This window comes from Typopeltis vanoorti, chromosome 10, assembly GCF_054136105.1.
Source record: "Typopeltis vanoorti isolate ZY-2024b chromosome 10, IOZ_Tvanoo_1.0, whole genome shotgun sequence".
In the NCBI taxonomy this organism is placed as follows: Eukaryota; Metazoa; Arthropoda; class Arachnida; order Uropygi; family Thelyphonidae; genus Typopeltis; species Typopeltis vanoorti.
Window position 1 is genome coordinate 121,858,988 of NC_143558.1, and position 22,235 is coordinate 121,881,222.

Genomic DNA, 22,235 nt, shown 5'->3' on the forward strand with positions numbered 1-22,235 from the left:
GACTACTCGAAGCGGGCTACTATCTTCTTTACTGTACATCGAATTGCTTGCTTATCATAACTCTTAACTCAATGTAGAAGGAAGTATCTTTATCAACTAGAAAAAAAAAAAAAAAAAAAGATTCAAACATGTGAATGACCTCCAGTATCGAAAATCAGAATGACGGTTATTTTTATTTAAATAATATCAAATTGTTTTAGTAATGACATGATCACTTTAGTAATAAGCAAATGACATTGCAAATTATTTAAAATGTTCGCTCATTGGTATGCTTAGTGAGATATCTAATATTTTACTTGTTGCTTTGCCCGTATCAATTGTTTTCAGAAATATTTGTAAAATGTGTGCGTAGTCAAGCAGTTCTTTCTTTTTGTGATGAAATAAGATGTTTTGCATGTTGCTAATTTAATTACTTTGATTTCTATCAGTATAACACTCTTTCTACTACTAACACAATTATTTTTCCGCTCTCCCATCCCTCCTCTCCCTTTCTGTTTCCTCCACAGCTGATTTTTAGAAAAGTATCTGATGTCAAACGGGAAAAGGAACTAGCGGAACGGCGAAAAGCAGATCCAGTTCCCGATATATCCCAAGATCACTTGGTGCGTAAATTATTTTCGAAGTTTCGAAAAAATGGGGGAGACAATGTTAAAGCAGGCAGTTCAAACCAGGTAGCAGCATTACCATCACCTTCGGATGTAGAAAAAGGAGAAAGTTCATCACCAAGTCCAGTAGAGGGAAAAGAAGAGGAAAAGGAGCACATTACAAAGATTACTCATGTTTCTGAGAGTGAAAACCAAAATGGTCCTTCTGGTAGGTTCAAATGGAATTTTGGAAGTTCTCTTGAAAATACTGTTGAAAGCAAAGAGGACCTCTTTATTGAAAGGAGCAATGTGTTGAAGAAATCTGATATTATGCCAGTGAAAAAACCTGACACGCTAAATGTGACAGAATATAAGCCTGCAGGTATTATACCGAATGCCGGAAGAGGACTGTCGAAGTGGTCTAAGATGGGTAGACCAGAAACTATAGAAGAAACATCCGAAAACGAACACACAAAATCTGAAGACGTGTCTCCTGCGTCAACGCAAGAAGGACATGCCGGAGGAAAACAAGAAGTTAATGTGCTTAGTGTAGACAGTGGACACATGTCTGAGGGATTTTCTCCTAGAAGTCTTTCCGGTAGTGACTATCAGCAAATCGTAGCTAGTTTAATGGACATGCGTGTAGACTTAAAACTGGAAATTCAAAAACTGAATTTAAAAATTTCGCGTATTGATGACCACATATCTGAATTTCTGAGAGAAATGCCGAGGTCAGGGCAGGGTGGAGGTGGGGGAAATATGCCGTACTTGGTGCTACGGAACGATAACCAAAGCTCTCAGACTTCTAATCCGAAAAGTGAACATTCCAAACATACGTGTGTGAAAGGCGGGAAGAAAGAAAGTCAGTTAACGAGCCATGGATCGACGAAGAAGAAAGGTTCACGAAAAAATATTGCTCGGGCATCGACACCTCAGACTCCTACAGACTCCGCTATGAGGGCGATGCTCGAGAATGAGATTGAAGAACTAGAGCGGGACGTTGATGTAACAGACGACCACGACAAAGGGCAGTAGCGCAGAAATGATTGCCTTGTATGTATATACATATATATGCATAATATTATTTCAAGCATTCTTTCACTCTGTACAGTGTTCATAACTTGTTCATTATCTGTGCTAAGATAGGGCACAATGTGGATCTGTGCTCACATGATGTTATATATCATAAACAGACTTTTTTTTAATCTTCTACTGCAACTTCTATCACAAACTAAAGGGAACTTCAAGAAAAACATTAATATATTCTTGTCCTTTCGCCCTCTTCTTTTAATGTTCAATAATTTGATTTGATTTTTTTATGCCCCAAAGACATCAAGGGTCATACTGCGCCAGGACACAGGTCACAGAAGTATATATGGTAATTGGTTATTTGGACAATCACAAACACCCATGCCCTTGGCGGATTCGAACCCGCAGCCTCTTGGCTGGAGAGCGGTTAGTCTAACCACTCTCCCAAAAAACAGGTCGGCTGTTCAATGATAATAATCATTGTCGCACTACGGGAAAGAGGATACAAAAAAAATATACTTAAAAATATAATTTACTAGGAATGAGATCCGTATACATTTAAAAAAATGCATGGGAATTTTGTTATTTAACCCTTCGATATTTTCCTTAAAAATTGAATCATAGAATTCTGGTCTTTAAAAAATCGTATTAACTGGGAACTATTTTTGTAATGCGTTTTAGAAAATTTTTTGTAATGACTCCAAAGTAACAACAATTTCTAAATCCAAGGCTGACACGATGTGCATTTGATTTTATAGCTGCTCTAATACAGGCACTAAATCCTTCATTTTATTTCTAAATAAAAAAAGTAATTAATGAAATACGTTTCACCCTTGTATGCGTTCTGCACAAAGGCAGCCTTAAAACATGACATTGTATTAAGGTCTATTATCTGTCGATTATCTATTTCGTCAGGAAAAGTAATTATTTAAATAACCATATCACGGGTTATATGATAAACCGCTTTCAGCAATACTTGATTAAATTAATCTGTATTTTTTTTAAAAAACATTTTTGCATTTATTTATTTTGCCTGTGTAGCCCTAGAGAAATAGCATGTGCATCGATAGTATTAGGTATTCTAGTCGCTGACTACAGGATATTTTTCTAAATCTTTCCTCGGTCGGTCCTGAGTTAGTCGATCTTTGGCAGCGAGTTGGGTTTTCCCCGCATTTCAAAAAATCTACCGCACAACTCATGCCGTTACAGACAGTAATGCAAGTATTAGAGTTTAGGACCACGAGATAGCGGTAGTTGCCTGCAGTACTCTCCTGAAAAGCTTAGATTCCTTGATATCGGTCTATTATTCTTCAAAAAGGTTAGGTAGGGCTAAAAATGCTCCACCTGATTTTTAAGAATAAAGGGGTTATTGGGTTTATTTTTATTATTTTTTGAGATGTATGAAAATTTGCACCAAGCTTATTAGCTTATATTTGTCAAGCTAAGAAAAACATCACTAAAGATTATTATACATCAGACTAGCTTCCATGAGACTTCAGAACCTCTGAAATAGCTTTGTTTAATTTAAAAGTCAGTCTAATTTTGATAACCTATGAAAATACTTCGAATTATATAGGAATTTATTTCGCCAAAAGTTAACTGTTTTATATAATTATGCGAATTATAATCTATCCTATCCCAATGGCTTTAACAGGCCTTTAAGGCCCACAACCTTCCAAGCATGCTTGGATTTCGTAACCGAAATACGAGGATAGGATGGTCAGCCCTATACCTCTAAGTATTCCTGACTGTATCCTTGTGTGTTCACGGGGACCGTTTGCCTATTTGCAAGATGAAAAACCCCAGATAAACTGGCGGAAAAAACACTGCTGTCCACGCCCAAGACCGGCTAACTTGGCTATGGCTGAGGGAAATCCTTAAGCTCCTCACGTCACCGACGGGAATCGAACCTAGGATAATCCTTCCCCAGGCATATAGTTGCGAAGCGCAGAGCCACTAGGCTAACCTCGCGGACGAATTGTAATATTTAATATAAATATTAATACATATAAAATCGATGTACTAAAAGATGTAATCCTATGCTTTTTTGTACAGAAGGAACGATAACAATTGGCGATTTAAAAACATAAAACCACGTAATCTATGGAATTAATTATCCAATCCCACATCAACTTAAATTGATATATGCATTGTAAATAATATAAAGCAATACACCATTTCCTAAATGATATCACTGTTTTTCTTGAAGTTCTCATCTGACTATTGACACGTTATATCTAAAGGATTCCGTGAATTCTGGAACTACAAGTCGGTTTCCTGTTCTCTGGGAAGCAAGTAAGTAAGCTGTGATAGATGACTGTTAATTTGTGTAGGTACAGTGGTGACAACGGTGTGCATGAGTGCGTGCGTGTGTGTGTGTGTGTGTGTGTGTGAGTGAGTGCGTGTGTGTTCGGAGGAACTTTAGAATAGTCTGTTTTAAGAAACAAACTATTCTTAGATTATCTAGCGCTTCCAGTAGTGACTGACAACTGACAGTGGCCTTTGTAGGAACTTTTAATATATCCTTGATTTTAGTGTAGTCACTTCTCATGTGCTGTTCGAGTGAAGCTGAAAGGCCCGGTTTGTTAAATCATGTGAAGTTATTTCTTCAAATCAAATCAGTTATTTGATGACTTTTTCGTCTTCTTTCTTGTAGTCTTGATGACACGTAGACGATATACCGTCCATTTCGCACTTGTCTATTTCGACAATCCTGGAATGATTGTCGCCTGATCGACAAAGCCTTACTTCATGTGATTATTTCATTTCTGTCCAGAGGATGCCCTGATATCGGCGCGTGTAGGACTGTATTATAAGAAAGAAATAACTAATAATTAATAGATAAACAAATAACGCTTAAAACCTAATATTTTTGGGTATCGTGTCGAATCCTTTTATGGAATATTTGTCTTGTCGAGAAAATCTGTCTAGCAGTGGTGGATGTGGTGGATTACCCGTGAACTACTGAACACCAGAAACGATGATGGTGAATGAGAGCGTTCTGGTTGCGTGTTCGATACTTTATTGCTGCTTTTTCTTTAAAAAAATCATTGCATTTCTGAATGTTGCTTTTTCCATCTTACAATACCATTCAGTTAATATAGGAAGAAAGCAATACAGTTTCACTTGTATCAGAGAAAGAGAGATGCCACAGGAACTGCTTTTCTTTATTCATTCATCCATGCTACAGCCGTCTCTCTCTCTCTCTCTCTCTCTCTCTCTCTCTCTCTCTCTCTCTCTCTCAAAAGGAACAATTTCTCTCTTATAGTATTTCTCATAAATTACAATCTTCACTCATTTAAGACAAATATGAAAGGAAAAAAAATCATTACTAATTCAAAGTTTCCCCGAAATTTTTCTCACTCCACCAGCACTACTGATATATTATACGCTTTTCAAGGTGGGAATGGCATGTAATTTGTAATGAATGCAAATCAAAGACGTTGAAATAAAATTTTAAAATAAAATATACAAAAATAAAACGATGTCATGGTCAGTGAAGAATTTTCATATATCCAATATATTAGCTGATATGCATAATCAATGATGTACTATTATATTCAGGCACTTCATTTATGTGAGTGTTAGCTAGTGCCTGGAATATCCTTCCTTCTCGATTTACGCTTACCTCTAGACTCGTGGTACCGTGCAGATATTCGAAACCAAATCCGACGGAAGAGAAGGAAAAATATCAACAAATTTCTAACAAATCCAAATCCACTCCATCATGAAGAGATAGTGGAGTCTGAAATTACATTATGCTTAAAGATACTTTAGAGACAATCTTTAAAGTGCACACACATTTTCATCTTTCTATATTTCGAACTTTTTTATATCATGAATCACAGCATCATCATATCGTCAGTTCAAATGCATTAGTTGCTTGGAGATGCCTTCAACTCTTTCCACACGTGTATGTGATATATGTATGTATATATGCAAGAAATAAGCTCCTTATGAATCTTAATATTAAAGTGAAATCTGTAAACAAGGACTAATAAAAGTAAGATTCTGTCTGAGGTATGTAGGTGTAAATTCCAGGTATACTGAGAGTCTTATACTCTTGCCAGAAATGGGTGGAGATTGCAACATTCAGGTATCGCTGCAGTTGAGTCATGTTTTCACTGCAGAGAGGTACTAATTCTGAATCGAATCTTAGTGGAGGGAACTGCTAATAATTTGAAAGTGTAGTCATACGATGAGTGCAATTTTAAATAAGATGATTTGGATTAAAGATCCCTGAGATATTTGTAGTTCACTTTTGTTCAATGAAGAAAAAATGCACTGGAAAACAGGCATTCTTTGACATTCGACTTCCTAACAGACTGACTAGTGTCAGGGTCTGTAAATACATCAATCACATCTCTTTAAAGCCGCCCCAGATATTTTATTTCTATAATAAGGAATTCCGATATTAGAATGAATTTCCAGATTTATGCAAATTAACTCTTTCTCTATTTATTAAGAAAACCTCTAGATAGTAATAATAATTTGTATAATGTGTTAGTCAATATTTGTAATATTTTTGAATCCATTGACAAGCTGATTTAACTATTGTAGATGTTTACAAGTCATTCAAAGGACAATTAATTTTATTGACTAGTGAGAAGCAAGTAAACAAGAAACAAGCAATCTAATTTAGCTCAAATATTACCAACCATTTTCCATTAATTTGTTTCTTCTGTTTAAGTTTCATTTTCATGAAAGAAAACTAAAATTCGTTTGTAATTAAACTACAACTAAACAAATCGTGCAGTTGCATTTAACATCCATGTATAAGAGCACTATTGATCTTTCCTTCGGTCGGGAATGCTAGTTAATTATGTTAAAAAAATCGCATAAAATTGTACGATTACATTTTCTCGGAATCAAAAGCATTTCCACTGTTAGCCAAAACAAATTAATGGTATGTGTTTGATACGTGCTTGCGTGAGTGGGCGCGCTCATCTCTTTTTTTTTTCCCCTTTTTGGTAGAAAGAAACAACCAAATCCAGTGAATTACACATTAAAAATGAAAACGCAAAACAAAAAGGAAAAATGGGGATTAACATTTCCCTCCCAAAAGCTTACCAGGGGCTATGACAGTAGTGGCAAGCTACCGGGGTGTTGTGCCGCATGAAAAGCAGGGCGTGGCTGTTGGAAGTCACGACATGGTTATTATTTTCAGATAACCTTTGCAGAAAACTTGTGCGAAAGAAAGCAGTTTTCTTTTCTTCGGTTTTAATGCTTACGAACTTTAATATTTAGGGTTACAAATATAAAGAAAAAGTGTGATTGAAGCTGTTTAATACATGATAATTTATTTTATATAAATAATTAGTTATTTGCCAATACACTGCTACTTTCAATTCATGATAAGTTCTCATATCACTTTAATCGATGAAACGGATATGAAGAGCATTTCATCATTCATTTCATGTAATAAGTCTCTTGCTATCAGAACTGGATTGAATATTCTCGGGGATGAATGCAACAGCAATGAAGTTTTTTGTGAAACATTTGCAAATGGCAGTGCAAATACACAATGCGCAGTTCTATGGGCTGTTACCGATGAATACTTATCATTTGAATGCAGTCGTACCTCCTTTTGACACAACACAAGCTGGCTCATTGGGTACGAACGTAACTATATCTAATCAGCGCGAAATAAATAAAACAAAAACGATGTATTTTATGCTGACAGTAATTACTGCCTGATGCATTACAGAAATATTATTAATTTCAATTTTAAAATTATAATATTAAAATCTACTAAGCACATAGCAATAAATGTGTACATATCGGGATCTCATTATAGCATTTCAAAAATACTAAATGCTTTATATTTTAATTAAAAATACTGAACGCGCGCGAGCACACACACGCACACATACACACACACGCACACTAAATATCTAAGCAATTATTTGGACAAAGGATCTTCATGCGTTATCACTCTGTCAGTTTTGTATTGCTTCTTTATTGCTAATGCTGCATATTGTATAAAAGGATTTCAAAATTTTGAGTAAGAAGGCAAGACAAATGTTTGGTCATAATATGATATTTAACGGTACAAAGTATGTCAATGTCGTGTAGAGTTGATAAAGTACATCATCTGAACTCCATTGAAGATGCTGAAATTCAAGCAAACTTTCGTGTGCTTTTGTTCAGCGTCTTAAATAGAAAATAAATAAAATAAAAACTACTGAACTATTAAATAGAAAAACAAAAGTCAATTTTCGCCGAATATAGCATAATTTGAAGATTCGTTCAAAATGAATCCATATCGTACAAATATAAATATCCCATTCTCAATGTGACACTGAAAAATCACTTTATACATCGAAAACCTCCTTTTCACAAAGCTTTTGAATTCACAATGATTTCCCCATATTCTGAGAACTATGTTCTACTGTTAGGGAAAACATTTGCTTTTTACAAGTGATCCATGCTATAAATCAAGTTAATTATTCCACAATGAGTTTGTGTTGCATACTGTAGAACTGATCTAAGCAGACATACATTTGCGAAAATAAAATGTTACTATTATTACTTGAAAGAGTTATTAATAGCTATTTTAAGCTCCCATGAAATCTACTCCGAGTTTTGGGGTCTTTTTGCGGTGGGAATCGAAAGGCGAATTATTCCACTGATTCAAGGAACTTTATTTTTTGACATCTCGGTTTAGCTGAAAAACTCATTTTAAGCGCATTGCTGCTATTAAAAAATATTTATTTGAACGTCACCAGTGGCAACTTGCCGTCAAGTCGAGGCTCACCAGAATTTCAGTAACGTGTATTGAACTATTACTTGAAATCTTGCAGAACAGTGAATACTAATAATTTATTCATTTGTTTATTTTCATTAAATATATGCAGTGAAGTGGTAGTACTCCCTAACGCTCTCAATGATTCCAAAGAGCCGCTTTTGGGAAGACCAGAGTCATCTGAGTTGACATGTAGAAGTCTTCATAAAGCCATTCATCTCTTTTTGCCTTCCTTTTTATTCATTTTCTAATGGTAACATTTACTTATTTATTTTTAATGTTCCTAACGCTGCATTTATCGAAATTCGAGAGCGGGCACTAATGTCATTAAAGTGTTAATCATCTAAACTTAAATTGTTCCAATGTGGCATCCTTAACCTTGTCCAGTAATTGTGCAGGTATTTCACTGATACCCCTTGTCTCTTCTACATGTACTATATCTGCCGAAGGAATTTATGAAGGGGATAAAAGGAACGTATATTCACATAATGGAAAGGTTTTATCAGTAACGATACATATAGTAATACAGTAACGATTAAAATTATTTTTATAATCCACAGCATTTCATATTTCAAAATCCGTTGGCTGAAAATGCTATAAAGATTATTGTAGAAATATTTAAAAATGTTAAGGAATTTAATGACAAAGCCCAATGTTTTCTAAAATTTAAAATGCATGGAATATTTGAAAATAGTATTATAATAAGCTTTATTTTCTTAATGTGATGGCACTAGGACAGAAGTTTTCGAAAGCTGCCCAATTTCCAATTCACTTTGTTCTCTCACACATATTGAGAAACACAGTAATGCAGTAATAATGTTTCTTCACTCAGTGGCCTGTGCCACACAAGACTTACGCTTATAATGCTGCCAGCAATACAATTCTCTGCTTATGATGATATGGGCACGCAGTCAATTATAAAATATGCAAACTATTTGCACATAAAAATATTTTTAGATAGTCAAGTGAGGTGTCCATTTATTTTACTAAATAGCATTCATGTATGGTAGAGAATCCCTTCAGTTTCTGGCTATAACGCGGTAATTTGTAAACATGTTTTATATAAATTTAATTTATTTTCTTCATAGAGAATCATGTAATAATAAATATTTGGGGTTACTGAGGTCTGTTTTTTAACAGAACAGAGAGAATAAATAGCAAACTTTTCATGCATGCTGAAAACTGATTTGCAATAAATAAGACTTAAGAAACATAATTTCTGAAGTAAATCTCATTATAATGGTATCATTCTTTGCCTGACTGTATTTTAGATAACACCTGTTAATATCCTCGAATTTAAAGTAATTAAATAGGATATAAATGGAATTGTGGACAAGGGGAAATGTTAACTTGGATTTGATGCTGAAATTAATATGGTGGCAAAGTAGTTGCTGCATTATTACCAGATGGTAAAATCAAAGTGCTTGTCGAAACTTTGGATAACTATCTAGTAGATATTCAATTTAAGGAATTAATTTTGAGTAGATTTTCAAAGTTAGTTGGATAAGATAAAAATAATTCCTAATTACTATTCAATTTAATATCTAATGCACTATTATACAACAATTGTCCTGAGTTAAAAGTGGAGGAAGAAAAAATGATCAATTAAATTGCATTGTTGAACCCTTTCAAATTACATTCCCAAACTCTATTTAGGTCCGAACATGAAACTGTAAGGCTGAGTAGAGCATGTATGTCATATGTCACGACAATAATGTTTAACTGCATAGGTGAATAGTGATTTGTTCTGATATCAATGTTCCTCATCAATAAACAAATCATGTGGTTTCAGAAAGTCACCTATTCCTGATAACTCCTTCAGCTGAGAGCTAGAGGAGTTCAAAGCTGTGATAATAAAATTTTAGTCTTTCTATATGTTTCCTCCGCTTCTTTGCAATTTTAAACCTATGGCTCATCATATCAAGGGCCTATGCCCACTCAGGATCAATCCTTTACCAACTCTGCAAATTATTTGGAATGGAATGTATAGGCTCGTTACTGGAAAAAAAAATGAAATGATTTTACAGTGCTTTATGGTGGTGCTTAGTTATATCAGGTTATTCTGCACTTTGTTATCTCTTTGATTAGCTTTTGCACGACGCTCTTTCAGATATTTCACACAAAAAAGTGAGAAAGGTAATCAGAATAAATATATGCTGTGTATGTATGAATATATAGAAGAGTTTTATTTTAAATTTGGGCAATATTTATGGTTCTATGTCAAATTGAGACTGTGCACTTGTGGCTACTGTTAAGGAAAGCAAACTGTTTTTGACAAGTGATTCATATAAATCAAGTTGACCATTTAGCACTGAGTTAGTTGCCTACATCTGTAGGCTATTATACTGTATCATAAATCCTAATCTATGTACATAGCCTCCTCTTTGAAATCTTTTACTGAACAATAAAACTGGTTTACAACAGTTCGTTAGGTGTGTGTATTTATTCTACATTAATAAACCACAATAATCAAACTTTGTTTTTGTTCTTATGTGTTATAAAAAGAATTTTTTAAAATTATTTAGAAATTTTTTTTTTGCGATTTCATTTTTAACCAAGTTTTATTCGTGTATGTTTGGTTCCGACGATGCTTGCAAATAAGTTAATATTTATGGACTTCTAAACATTTTCACTGAGTGAAACATCCATTATGTTTCCATGTTAAATCTACTTAATGAAAACTATAATTTGATCGAGTAAAAAAAAAAATATTAAAGATCAGACTGTGCTAACATTTTGTTCATTCTTGTCCGCCTTCGGCGTCGGTAATCTAACGATTTTTTTTTTTGCAATCAAATAGTTATCAGGTAACTCGTGTGACTTCTAAAGAGAAAATTCTTTGCATTATTAATACTTATTAGACATTATTTCTTCTCCATATGAGTATTTAGTTCTTCAAAATTTATATTATAGCAGTGATGAAAGAGGTAGATGTCAAATTTTATCCTCTGTAATTATGTAATTACTCTTGAAGTTCTGCCATTTAATAAATGAAAAATAGATATATACTGATCCAAAGAAAGCTTGCTACCTCTAAAAACTAACAAAGATGACAATAGCTACAATGAAATGCATATCAATAAACCAGTTTCGGACTGTATTTCATGATTTCAGCTTATTTAGATAGGAATTTTTTAAAATCAAATCATAATATAGTGAACTTATATTAACATTCACCCACTGTTAAACATAAATAAAGTAGTGATTTCACAAAAACATAGAACAAATTCAAAACAATTCTTCGCGAAGTGTGAAGTTACTGATGATCTGTACTTTCATGACTGAATTCCATTGTACAAATATTGAAGCCAATATTAAAAAACAACAACAACATTCAAATTGTGTAATTTAATACATGTGTGCAAAGCACAATAAGCATCAACGGATTATCTCATGCTTTTTATATTGATGGCAAAAGCATGTAGGGTGAACATGGATTGTGTATCTTAAACATCCTACTTTGTTAATGCTAATAAAATAACCGTCTTATGAACATTAAAAAAAACGTTATAATATTATTAATGTCAGACTATATATATAATTAATATATATATATATATATATATATAATTAATATATATATATATATAAGTGTGTGTGTGTGTTTATATATATATATATATATAATTAATATATATATATATATAATTAATATATATATATATATGTGTGTGTGTGTGTGTTTATATATATATAATTAATATATATATTTTATTATATAATTAATATTATATAATTAATATATATATATATATATATATATATAAGTGTGTGTGTGTGTTGTGTGTGTGTGTGTGTGTGTGTGTGTGTGTGTGTGTGTGTGTGTGTGTGTGTGTGTGTGTGTGTGTGTGTGTGTGTGTGTGTGAATCGAGTAATGAGGCAAAGGGAAGTTGCCTGTCATAGAAGCGGCTGCTTTTACAAAAATTATTTTTAATAATTAGTGATGATGTTGTGAAATTGCATTGCATCCTTTATTTAAGATGAAATGGGTAAAGAGTCAAGGTATAAATTTCCGAAATCTGTTGGATGGTTCTAAACAGCGATGTGTACAGCATTTTACTTTCTTCTCGCTCCTTTACAACCTCTCACTCGTTGTTGTAAAGGAAAGAGAAAGTTAGAAACAACTATATTTCAAATTTGGTGGAGAACCGTTGAACGATGCGATACGACCTGAACAAGTGCCTGGGATAAAAAGTACTCCCCATGTAATCAGCCCGTCTTCATTTTAGGCTGATGGGCCTAATTTCTGAGACCTTTAGAAATATTCCGAATTTAATCGAAGATGAAACATGCTACTTGTAGACATGTCTGTAGATGAAGATATGCTCTATAATCCTCTCACATTTTAAACTGGTTGGGATGAAATTTTCAGAAGACCATAAACGAAGTCAAAATAGTTCTACTTCAGATTTATTCAAAAATCGGTTGAACGAAATTACCTGTATAGGTGTCTGTCAAACAATACTTCTCGCTTTAAAACCACCCTTCATTTTTGTGGAAAAGAGCTGAAATTCTCAAGTGAACATAAGCATCTGAAGAAATAACTATATTCTGTTGGCCAGAATTTCGATCAAATTTGAAATATAATTAGCTGTTATATTGCTGAAGGTCTCTTAAAAATTCAGACAAATCGAACTAAAATGAAGGGGAAGGGAATTCTTTCATGCCGGAAATTCCTCCCTGTAGACGTATAAAAAGAGAAGGCAAAACTTTTCTTTTGGGATATGTTTCACTATTTTCAATTTTTTAATTGAATTTCATGCTTCAAATTTGACAGGTTGTATCTGTTGAATGCTTCGTTCGATTGAAAGTGGAAAATCGATAATACTGAATTCAATAAAAATCTATTTGAAATGTTTAGATTCTTGAGTATGGTCCACAGTTTGTTCAGTAAGACTCTGTCAAAGGCTTTCTGGTAATCTAATGTTATGTACCGGGTGATCCAAAAGTAACAGAAAAAGTAAAAATTCAATAATTCGAAAAGTATAGACAGTAGAACGATTCGGTGTTCACAGAAATGTACAGAAAGACATGGGCTTTTTTTTAATAACGAAAAATTTGATTACCAGAATAGTTACATTTGCCACCGACAGGTGGCGCTTCAGTTGCACCAGTAGTTTGTGCAGTGGTACAGCACAGTTCGCAATGCAACTACGATTACAAATGTTCAATGTGACGGCCGTCATTCATGAGAATGGACGTCAGACGTGGCACGACACCCTGCACAGCATCGAAGAGGATTTCAGCTGTAATTCCTGTCACATGATGGCAAATAGCTTCTTTCAACATGGCCAATGACGTCGGCCGACCTCTGTACACTTGTGACTTCAAGTAGCCCCATAACCAAAAGTCACAAGGTGTAAGGTCTGGAGATCTTGGTGGCCATTCGTGCGGGAAAGAGCGACTGAGGACACGGTCATCGCCAAATGTCGATCGCAGCAGGTGCTGGACAGGACCTGTGATTTGCGGAGGTGCTCCATCCTGCATGAATGTTACACTATGGAGCGCTTGCTTCTCTTGCACATTCGGAGTTCTGATAATACAGCTTAACTAAAAGTGCTTTATCTCGTAACGATAACATGCCTCACCTTGGCAGAACGTTTAACTTCAGTAATAAACGTTAAATGCTGAAAGTTTAACTTCAGTATTCACTACATCTGAAATTTACATACCTCACGGTTTCAATAGTGACAGGTAGAAGCTCCGGGACCGCTACAGCGCCACCTGTCGGTGACAAATGTAACTATTTTGGCAATAAAATTTCTCGTTATTAAAAAAAAAAAAACATGTATTTCTGTGCATTTCTGTGAAAACCGCGTCGTGCTACTGTCTATACCTTTCGAATTATAGTATTTTTATTTTTTCTGTGACTTTTGGATCACCCGGTATGTTTCTATGTTGAATTCACAATGCTTCTTCAGAAGATCTAATTTTGGCCTTAATGATTCTTGCCATAAGAAGAGTGGAGAGGTTCAACAATAGTGCAAAAATTCTTAGTGCAAGAATTTTTGCCTCATTAGAGTGCTCTTGATTATGTTGTACGACAGGGCAGTCCATCCTTAGGTAATCCGAGGGCCGCATTAAAAAAAATTTATCCGAGGGCCGCATCACAATGCTTATCTAGTAATTTGGTGAGCAGCAGTGACACAACCTCGAAAGCTGAACAAACGAACAACACTAGCTGCGCACTAATCGCACGCTCACGTCCCCCGTGAGCGCCCGGAGCATTGTAAGAACAAAACAGTGTAAGAACGCTTGTTTGACATCTAATATTTGAAAAACACGTGGATATATATAGCGATGTAAAAGCACCAAATAAAATTACCAACATCGAGATTATCGATTAGTGATAGAATTAAAATATCTAATACGCATTCGATTCAAATTGCCATTTTATTTTTTCGCTCGTGAAAATCAAAACCCACAGGCGGGCCGTACAAAATTTTACCGCGGACCGCATGCGGTGCTTTGGACAGCCCTGTTTTACGATATCATATACTGTGCTCACAATGTCCAATTATTTGAAGTAAAGGTTTGTGTAGTAATGGAATAGTCTTTAATAAAGGTAGAGTAGATGGCACGAGATTCCGTTCTTGTTTCGCGTTTAGGTTAACCAACGATCATAAAATCTCTTAACACTGAATTTTCGATCAAAGTAGTTATGAAATTAAGAGAAGTAGAGATACTTGCCAAAGAAGGCTTTCGCAAAATAGTAAACGATATTTATTTATTTATTTAGCGTATGGCATAATAAAGACACATGACATCAGAATATATAAATACATATTTGTGCAGACAATAAAAATGAAACAAGTAATGCACATATACAAATATCAGGTTTAAAAAAAAAGTCTAAAATTTTAAGTCTAGTTCAGATAGCCAATCAACAGTTGAAAGATCTGCCTCAAAAAAAAAGGCTCTCAAGTCACCAAGGTAGGCTCTTATGCTACAGTTCTCCTCAATGTGCCGCGTAATTGATTTATGGCCCCACAGTCACATTGGGGTGTAGGTGATCTTTCCCACTTGTATAAGCTGTCTGCACAGATACCATGTCCTGTGCGTATCCTATTTAGGCTTTTCTATAGGTGACGTGGAAGCTCAATCCCTTTCGGATTTTGGTTGGGAAGGGTATACTTGTTTAAGTATCGTGGCGATTTTTCTTTCTGTTTCTAGCCATTTTGAATTAACATTGAAATTGCTATTGACTAGTTCTTCAGCCAGTATTAGTGTAGACCATCGGGATTTAAAGCGATTCATGTTTATATATGGGAGGTCTTCATGTATCGGCAACAGGGCATTGCTGTTTATTTTTTTGTATTCTTTTACTAGAGCATTTTGTCTGTGTAAGTTCGGTGGTGCAATATTGCTCAAAGTTGGAAGCCAGTAGAGGGGGGGGGGGGGAGTTGACACAATTTGTTATTGTCTTCATCGTTGCATTTATTTGTGTGTCGATTTTCTTGATATGAGGACTGTTTAGCCATACTGGTGAACAATATTCTGCCGCAGAGTAGACTAAGGCCAACGTAGAGTATCGCAGTGTAATAGCAGAAGAACCCCATGTAGAACCACACAGTTTTTGTATGATGCTATTATGGGTTTTGATCTTTAAAGAGAGATTCTCCAGATGTCATTTGAAAGATAGTGTTCTGTCCACGGTAAGACCCAGATATTTATGGAAATCTTGGTGCTGCAGCATTGTGTTGTTTAAAGCTGATCTGAAGATTCCTATTTGCCAATTTGTTTAGGTGAAAAGAGCTAACCTCGGTCTTATTGAGGTTTGGTGTTAGTCTCCATTTATGAAAGTATTCCCCAATGGTTCTAAGGTCATTTGTGAGAATATCTACTGTTACTTCAATGCTCTTGTGTTGGATGGCGAGGGCTGTGTCATCAGCATAAGCAAATTTTTTTGACCAAGTTGTCGGTAGATCAGATGTGTACAAGTTGTCGGTAGATCAGATGTGTATAAGTTGAATAAAATTAGTGCTAATACTGAGCCCTGTGGGAGTCCATTGTTCAACTTTCTTAGTTTGCTCATTTTGTTTACCAGTACCACATGGAAGATCCTGTCAGAAAGCATGTTGCCAATAAGTCTCATGATGGATTGGCATGGTATGAATTGTATCAGCTTGTATAGCATCTCCTCTTTCCATACCGTGTCGTATGCGGCAGTAAGGTCAACTAACACAACAGAGGTTTTCAAACATCTCTGGAGGCCTGCTTCGATATGGGTAGTAAGGCATAGTAGTTGGTCCGTACAACTACGTTGAGTCATAAAGCCTGCTTGCTCAACAGGGAAAACTTCAGATATTTTTGGCCCAATTCTGTTAAGGAGGAGTCTCTCGAGGAGCTTGTAACAGCAACTGAGAAGTGCAATTCGGCGATAGCTCTCTACTTGATTTTGAGGCTTGTTGGGTTTTAATATGGCTATTATTTTGGTTCTCTTAAAGGCTGTTGGAAGGATTCCGACCCTTAAAATATGAGAAAAGAATCTTGATAGCAATTGACGAGCATTTTTTCCACAGTTTACCAAGAATTCAGGGTGAACACCATCAAAGCCGGGTGCTTTGCCAGTTTTCACCTCCTTCAAGGCCTCAGTGATTTCGTCTGTGGTAAATTCTCTTGAAAATTGGGAACTGCCATCTGCACTTTGTCGTACGTTTATGAGTGTTCGTTTAACTTCCCGTGTGTGTGTTGATGATCTCGAGGGGCTCTAGACAGCGAGGTTATTTGACAGGCAATTTGATCTGGAGTCACCAAAGGATCATTACGAGTGATGGGTTACTTCCACCTAAATTCTTTAATGGGCTCCATGTTTTTCTACTTGATTTTTTAAAGTCTAAGTCATCTGCAGTTTTTATCCATTTTTCTCTGTGCTCATTATCAAGCTTCTGGAGACTTTGACATCGGCTATGTCAAAGTCTCCAGATTCTAAGTAGACTTGGTATAGCTCTTCGCAGTCTTTATTCCAGCCAAGTATGTATTCCTTTCGGAAACCCCTTGGAATATACTTCTTCGCTGTTAATATGACTGCTCCGATAAATATGTTGTAGTTGTCACTCACAGGAGGTATCCATCTTACTATTTTATCCAGTTCTTGCGAAAAATCCTGCCAGTTCTCTTTTCTAAAATTCCATCTTGGTCGTGGAATAGACCGTATTATTGGTATTTGTATTCCTACTTCTACCAATACTGGGCGATATTGACTGTGTGGAAAATCTTCAAGGACTTGTCTTGTTGTGTTTATCGGTTGATTTTGCAAATTTTGGGTAACAAAGCAGAGGTCTGGGTTGTATTCCCTCTTCCATGCTGCGGCCTTAAAGGTTCCTTTGTCCTTTGCATCAAATATTAAGCTAAGATTGTTTTGCTCAGACCAGTTTGTTAATGCTTCACCATTTTCATCATTATTATTGTAATTCCATATGGTGTGATGGCTGTTAAAATCTCCTATGTAAATAGTAGGATGTGGAAATATGGGAATTACTTCAGGTAGCCATTCTACAAGGGGAGGCTTATAGATGTTAATCACTGTGAGACTTCCAATTTTGGCTATGATAGTGTGTATATTCTGATTAATATTTGCTGATATTAAGTGGGAATTCTCAATATTATTTCATACATAAGTTGCACAGCCATGAGCTTAGCGATGTGTAGCTCCTAGTATATCGTTCCCTGCAATTTTCCCTCTAGATTTCAATTGTTGTTCATTAGATGTGTGCATCTCTTGAATGACAGCTATATCATTTTCTCGAAGGATTTTTGAGAGATATTGACTTTTTGAAAAGCTGATTCATTCAATGTTGAGTTGGCAAATCCGAAAATTAGCACCTAGTTTTCTTTTCTTGTCTTCTCTTTCAAGTAAACGATAGTTTATATGGTAAGCAGATAGCCTTTTATCATCATCCTTTCAGAGATAAAGGCCCATTGGCTTGTTCCGATTTCATTCTATCTTTTCCTGGGTCGTTCCTGACTGCTATGACCTCCAACTGGATAGTATCGAAGTATCTTTTTTGGACAATCCTGCACTGTCCATTCTTTCAATATATTCAGGCCACTTCTTTTGGTATTCGTATACTTCGTCCATTCCTGGGTCTATTTTTAGTTCTTTACGTATTTATGTGCTTGTTTTTTTGTCCAGAAGAATGTAGCGTGTTGTCCATAGAATTTCATTTCTCAGTTTCTATTCTTTTTTTCTTCAGCAGCTTTTATGGCCTCGATTTTTTACATGAAATGGTACACGTTGGACGGAAGTGACGGATATACAGCAAAGGTCTCAAGCTGCTTTTTTTCTCTCTTATAGCCATCTCATTCCCAAAAGATTAAGGTTGGTTGGTTGATGTATGGTTTATTGGCTTGCGGACAGCAAAGGTCATACTGCACCATATCGAAGATTACAGCAGTACATAAAGTATTAATAAATAGATAAATTAGTACACAATGTCATGAATTACGTACTAATTTGTTCGGGAATACATGTGCGTCATGCGGAAGAGATATCTGGGGGGAAAAAAGTAGTTCGAAAATTAATCCCACAAGTGGTTAGTTTTGGAACTACTTTTGTAACCACTAGATGCATAAAATTTGCATATCACGCAACTCGGCTGGTGCCAGGAGAGTTTAAAAAGATGGAAATGGGATTTGTCTCTTCATTCCAGTTAATACCGTTCACAGTAATGGCACCAACCTTGCCTGAACGTGCCTTTCTCTTGAAGCTATACTACCTGAACAATTGCAATGCCGTTGCTGCACTCCGCAAATTTCGTCGCTTCAACAAATGTCAACGAGGTCCACTACTTCATGTGCTCTGCGACGATTGATCAACGATCCGACGATTTCAACGATCCGTTTTGAAAAAACGGATCGTTGGGCGTTAGACCTGATAGATGTCGCAAACCAATCAGTTCACAAGTGAATGAATTTGCTAGCCCTTGGGGAGTAGGCCATGAATAACGGCGTTGTTTCCTGCAATGCACGTGCTGTATCAATACACAAGCCTTACACATCTGTCTGGGATTTTCTACGGAATATTCTGCATTTCTATCCATTCAAGATAATCTTGATACAGGAGTTGCGTCCGCAGCAATTTGAAAGTCGACTGGCATTCGCTTTAATATTGTTTGCTAGAGGAGAGTTGGAAGCTTCGTGGCCGTGGATTATTTTGTGGGGGAGATGGGGTTCACTTTACCTGAATGCAGCTGTGAATACCCAAAATTGCCGGGTATGGGCTTGCAAAACCAACATTCAAACCAATAAATTCCATTGCATTCACCATAAAGTTACTATCTGGTGCAGGTTTACAGCTTCGTTTATCATTCGACCATTCTTTTTTAAGGAAATTCACCAGTCGAGTCGTGTGACCTGCTCAGTTACTGCCGAGAGGTATCGCTTTATGATAAACAATTTTCTTGTGGCACAGCTACAGCAGCACCTATGCATGGATTGGATAATTTTCATGCAGGATGCGCGGTGGTCGTACTGAACGTGGTGGTCGATGAACCTCCCGTACTGATCGACCGATGCGTGATCCACCACGCATCGATCGATCAGTACGGGAGGTTCATCGAGAACATTTCACGGAAACCAGAGTGATCAGCCATGCGTTTTCCACCTCATACCGCCTCGTTCACCTGATCTCACCCATTGCGACTTCTGGCTCTGGGAATTTCTCAAAGAGAGAGTTTATCGGGATCATCCTGTTAACTTGCCAGCGCTGAAAGACAGCATAACGCATCACTGCGCAACATCAATCCCGACCAGCTGCGTTCTGCAGTTGAACACACTGTGCAAAGGATTAAAAAGCACAGCACGTGAATGCATAATAGAAGTGAATAAAAATGTGTTATTTATGCTTTTGTCGCATTTTTCTGCATTCAGAACATCATACAGTACTCTAGTGGGGAATTTCGAACCACTTACTTTTTTCTGAGATTTCGCTTCCACACGACGCGCAGTGTATTCTTGCAAAGTTTCGCAGCATGTGGATCACTGGGTGGCGCTCAACAAGGTCTTAAACAGGGATACTTTAATTTTGGTCACTCTGTATATGATATGGGCAACCTAAAAGGAATGTCACATCATGCCTTGGATGAAGACCATTTATCAGTCAGAAGAAAGCCAGGCTACTACAGATTCCAGTTCAAATCGCAGAGATTGTGCATGAAAACATCTCATGTTATACGGAACTGGAACAGAACTGATGGCATAATCCTAATTTTGGCATCCTACCCTGTCGTTTCGTCAGAAGTAATTGAAAATTACCACGGAGAGCGCCGCTATCCTACTGGATACACATGACCTGTTCCTTGTTCTCGAGGTGATTTCATTCTCAGTCTTCATTAATGCGCTGTGTTGTCCGTAATCTTTTCGAGGATAATCCAAATATCTGCGTTCAAGTAACTTGAAAGTTCAGATATTACATTTTGTACCTTGGTTTGAGTAACGGCCAAGTTTTTTCTAGTAGCCTGGATCTTTTCTTTGAGTAACGTTTTCTCCATGCGGTGGTATATTCATTGCGCTTTTGTTGAGGTAAATTTTCTCTTTAGTTTGATGCAATTCAGAATGATATTGCTGTCCATGCAACGTTTTAAAAATGCCAGTCGATTGATCAAACCAGAAATTTGAATCTACAACTTACCATATTGATTGCATCGCTTGTGGGTCGAATCTCCATGAATTATTAGAATCTTTTCTTTTAATGTTGCACTGTGATCATCATTCATTTTAGAAATTATGGACTTTACAACTGTGTTATAACTATTTTAATTTCTCGACGTTTCGCCCTTCATAAAAGGTCATCATCTGGAGTATATACAAATATACAAGGACAGGCTGAGTTACGTTTCACACAGTATGCTGTGTGAAACGTAACAATGATTTCATCACTGGCATGACCTCTAGTGAAAAAAAATTACAGATAAATTAAAAATTAATTAATTATTTAGAAACTACATCAAAGCTAAATTCTATTTAAGATAACATAAGAAAAACATTCTTTCATACAGATAGCTTTCTTACAGCAACAATGATGTCCTATTTTTAACATACTGAAACGTCGGCATGTTAAATCTTTAACAGGTTGAAACGTCGGGAAATTAAAATAGTTATTTATAACATGTTTGTAAAGTCCATAATTTCTAAAATGTATCAGAGACAATAAGAAAGAAGAATAATGACTTCTTTCTACCTACTAGTCAACGTAGTTCTGAGCATCTTAATGATCTGAACTACTTTGATAATTTGACAATATGGCCTCTGAACTTCAGTTCATTATCAATCATAACACCCCGATCCCCGGCCTCATCCATTTCTAGCAATGAAATCGCATCAATACACTGCATAGACTGAAATTCTTCAATCCAAAGTTAGTCACATTAAAAGAAAAATCATTATCTTTTGAACGCAATGACAGATTATTCAAATCATCCTGCAGGTTTGTTGCATCGCCTATCTTTACTATGGCTCTTCCCAACTTAGCATCATCACCGACTGGATATTAATCTTCACATTGTCTCCAGTAAATAAACACCATTGTGCCAGATCATCCTTGTGGCTCACCACTGGTTACTTTTCTGATCTTTGACTCCGATCCATTAAAAGCTACTCTCTGATGTCTGTCCAACAACCACCCACTTATCCATCTTACTAATCCAATATTAATTCGCATTTGCTTTCGCTTACATAAAAGATTCGTGTACGGCATTATGTCAAATGTTTTAACAAATTCCAATAATATTACAGTATATGCATTACCTTTATCCAAATTTATCTTTACTTTATTATATAACCAAAGCAAGCTACTAAACCAAGATCTCCCTTTAACCAAGTCATACTGACCTCTAAAAAGAAACAAATTATTATATACCAGTCTTGAATTCTGGCTT

At 35.9% G+C, this 22,235-nt stretch overlaps 1 protein-coding gene across 1 annotated transcript in view; it reads left to right on the forward strand.

Moving 5' to 3' along the window:
* LOC150102750 (potassium voltage-gated channel protein eag-like) overlaps positions 1 to 1,619 on the forward strand; it is a 326,654-nt gene extending 325,035 nt beyond the window's left edge. Inside the window, exon 10 of the mRNA XM_090398733.1 lies at positions 507 to 1,619. Within this exon, the coding sequence (XP_090254859.1) occupies positions 507 to 1,619 (1,113 nt within the window). The remainder of the gene's footprint in view (positions 1 to 506) is intronic.
* The last annotated feature ends 20,616 nt before the right edge of the window (positions 1,620 to 22,235 follow it).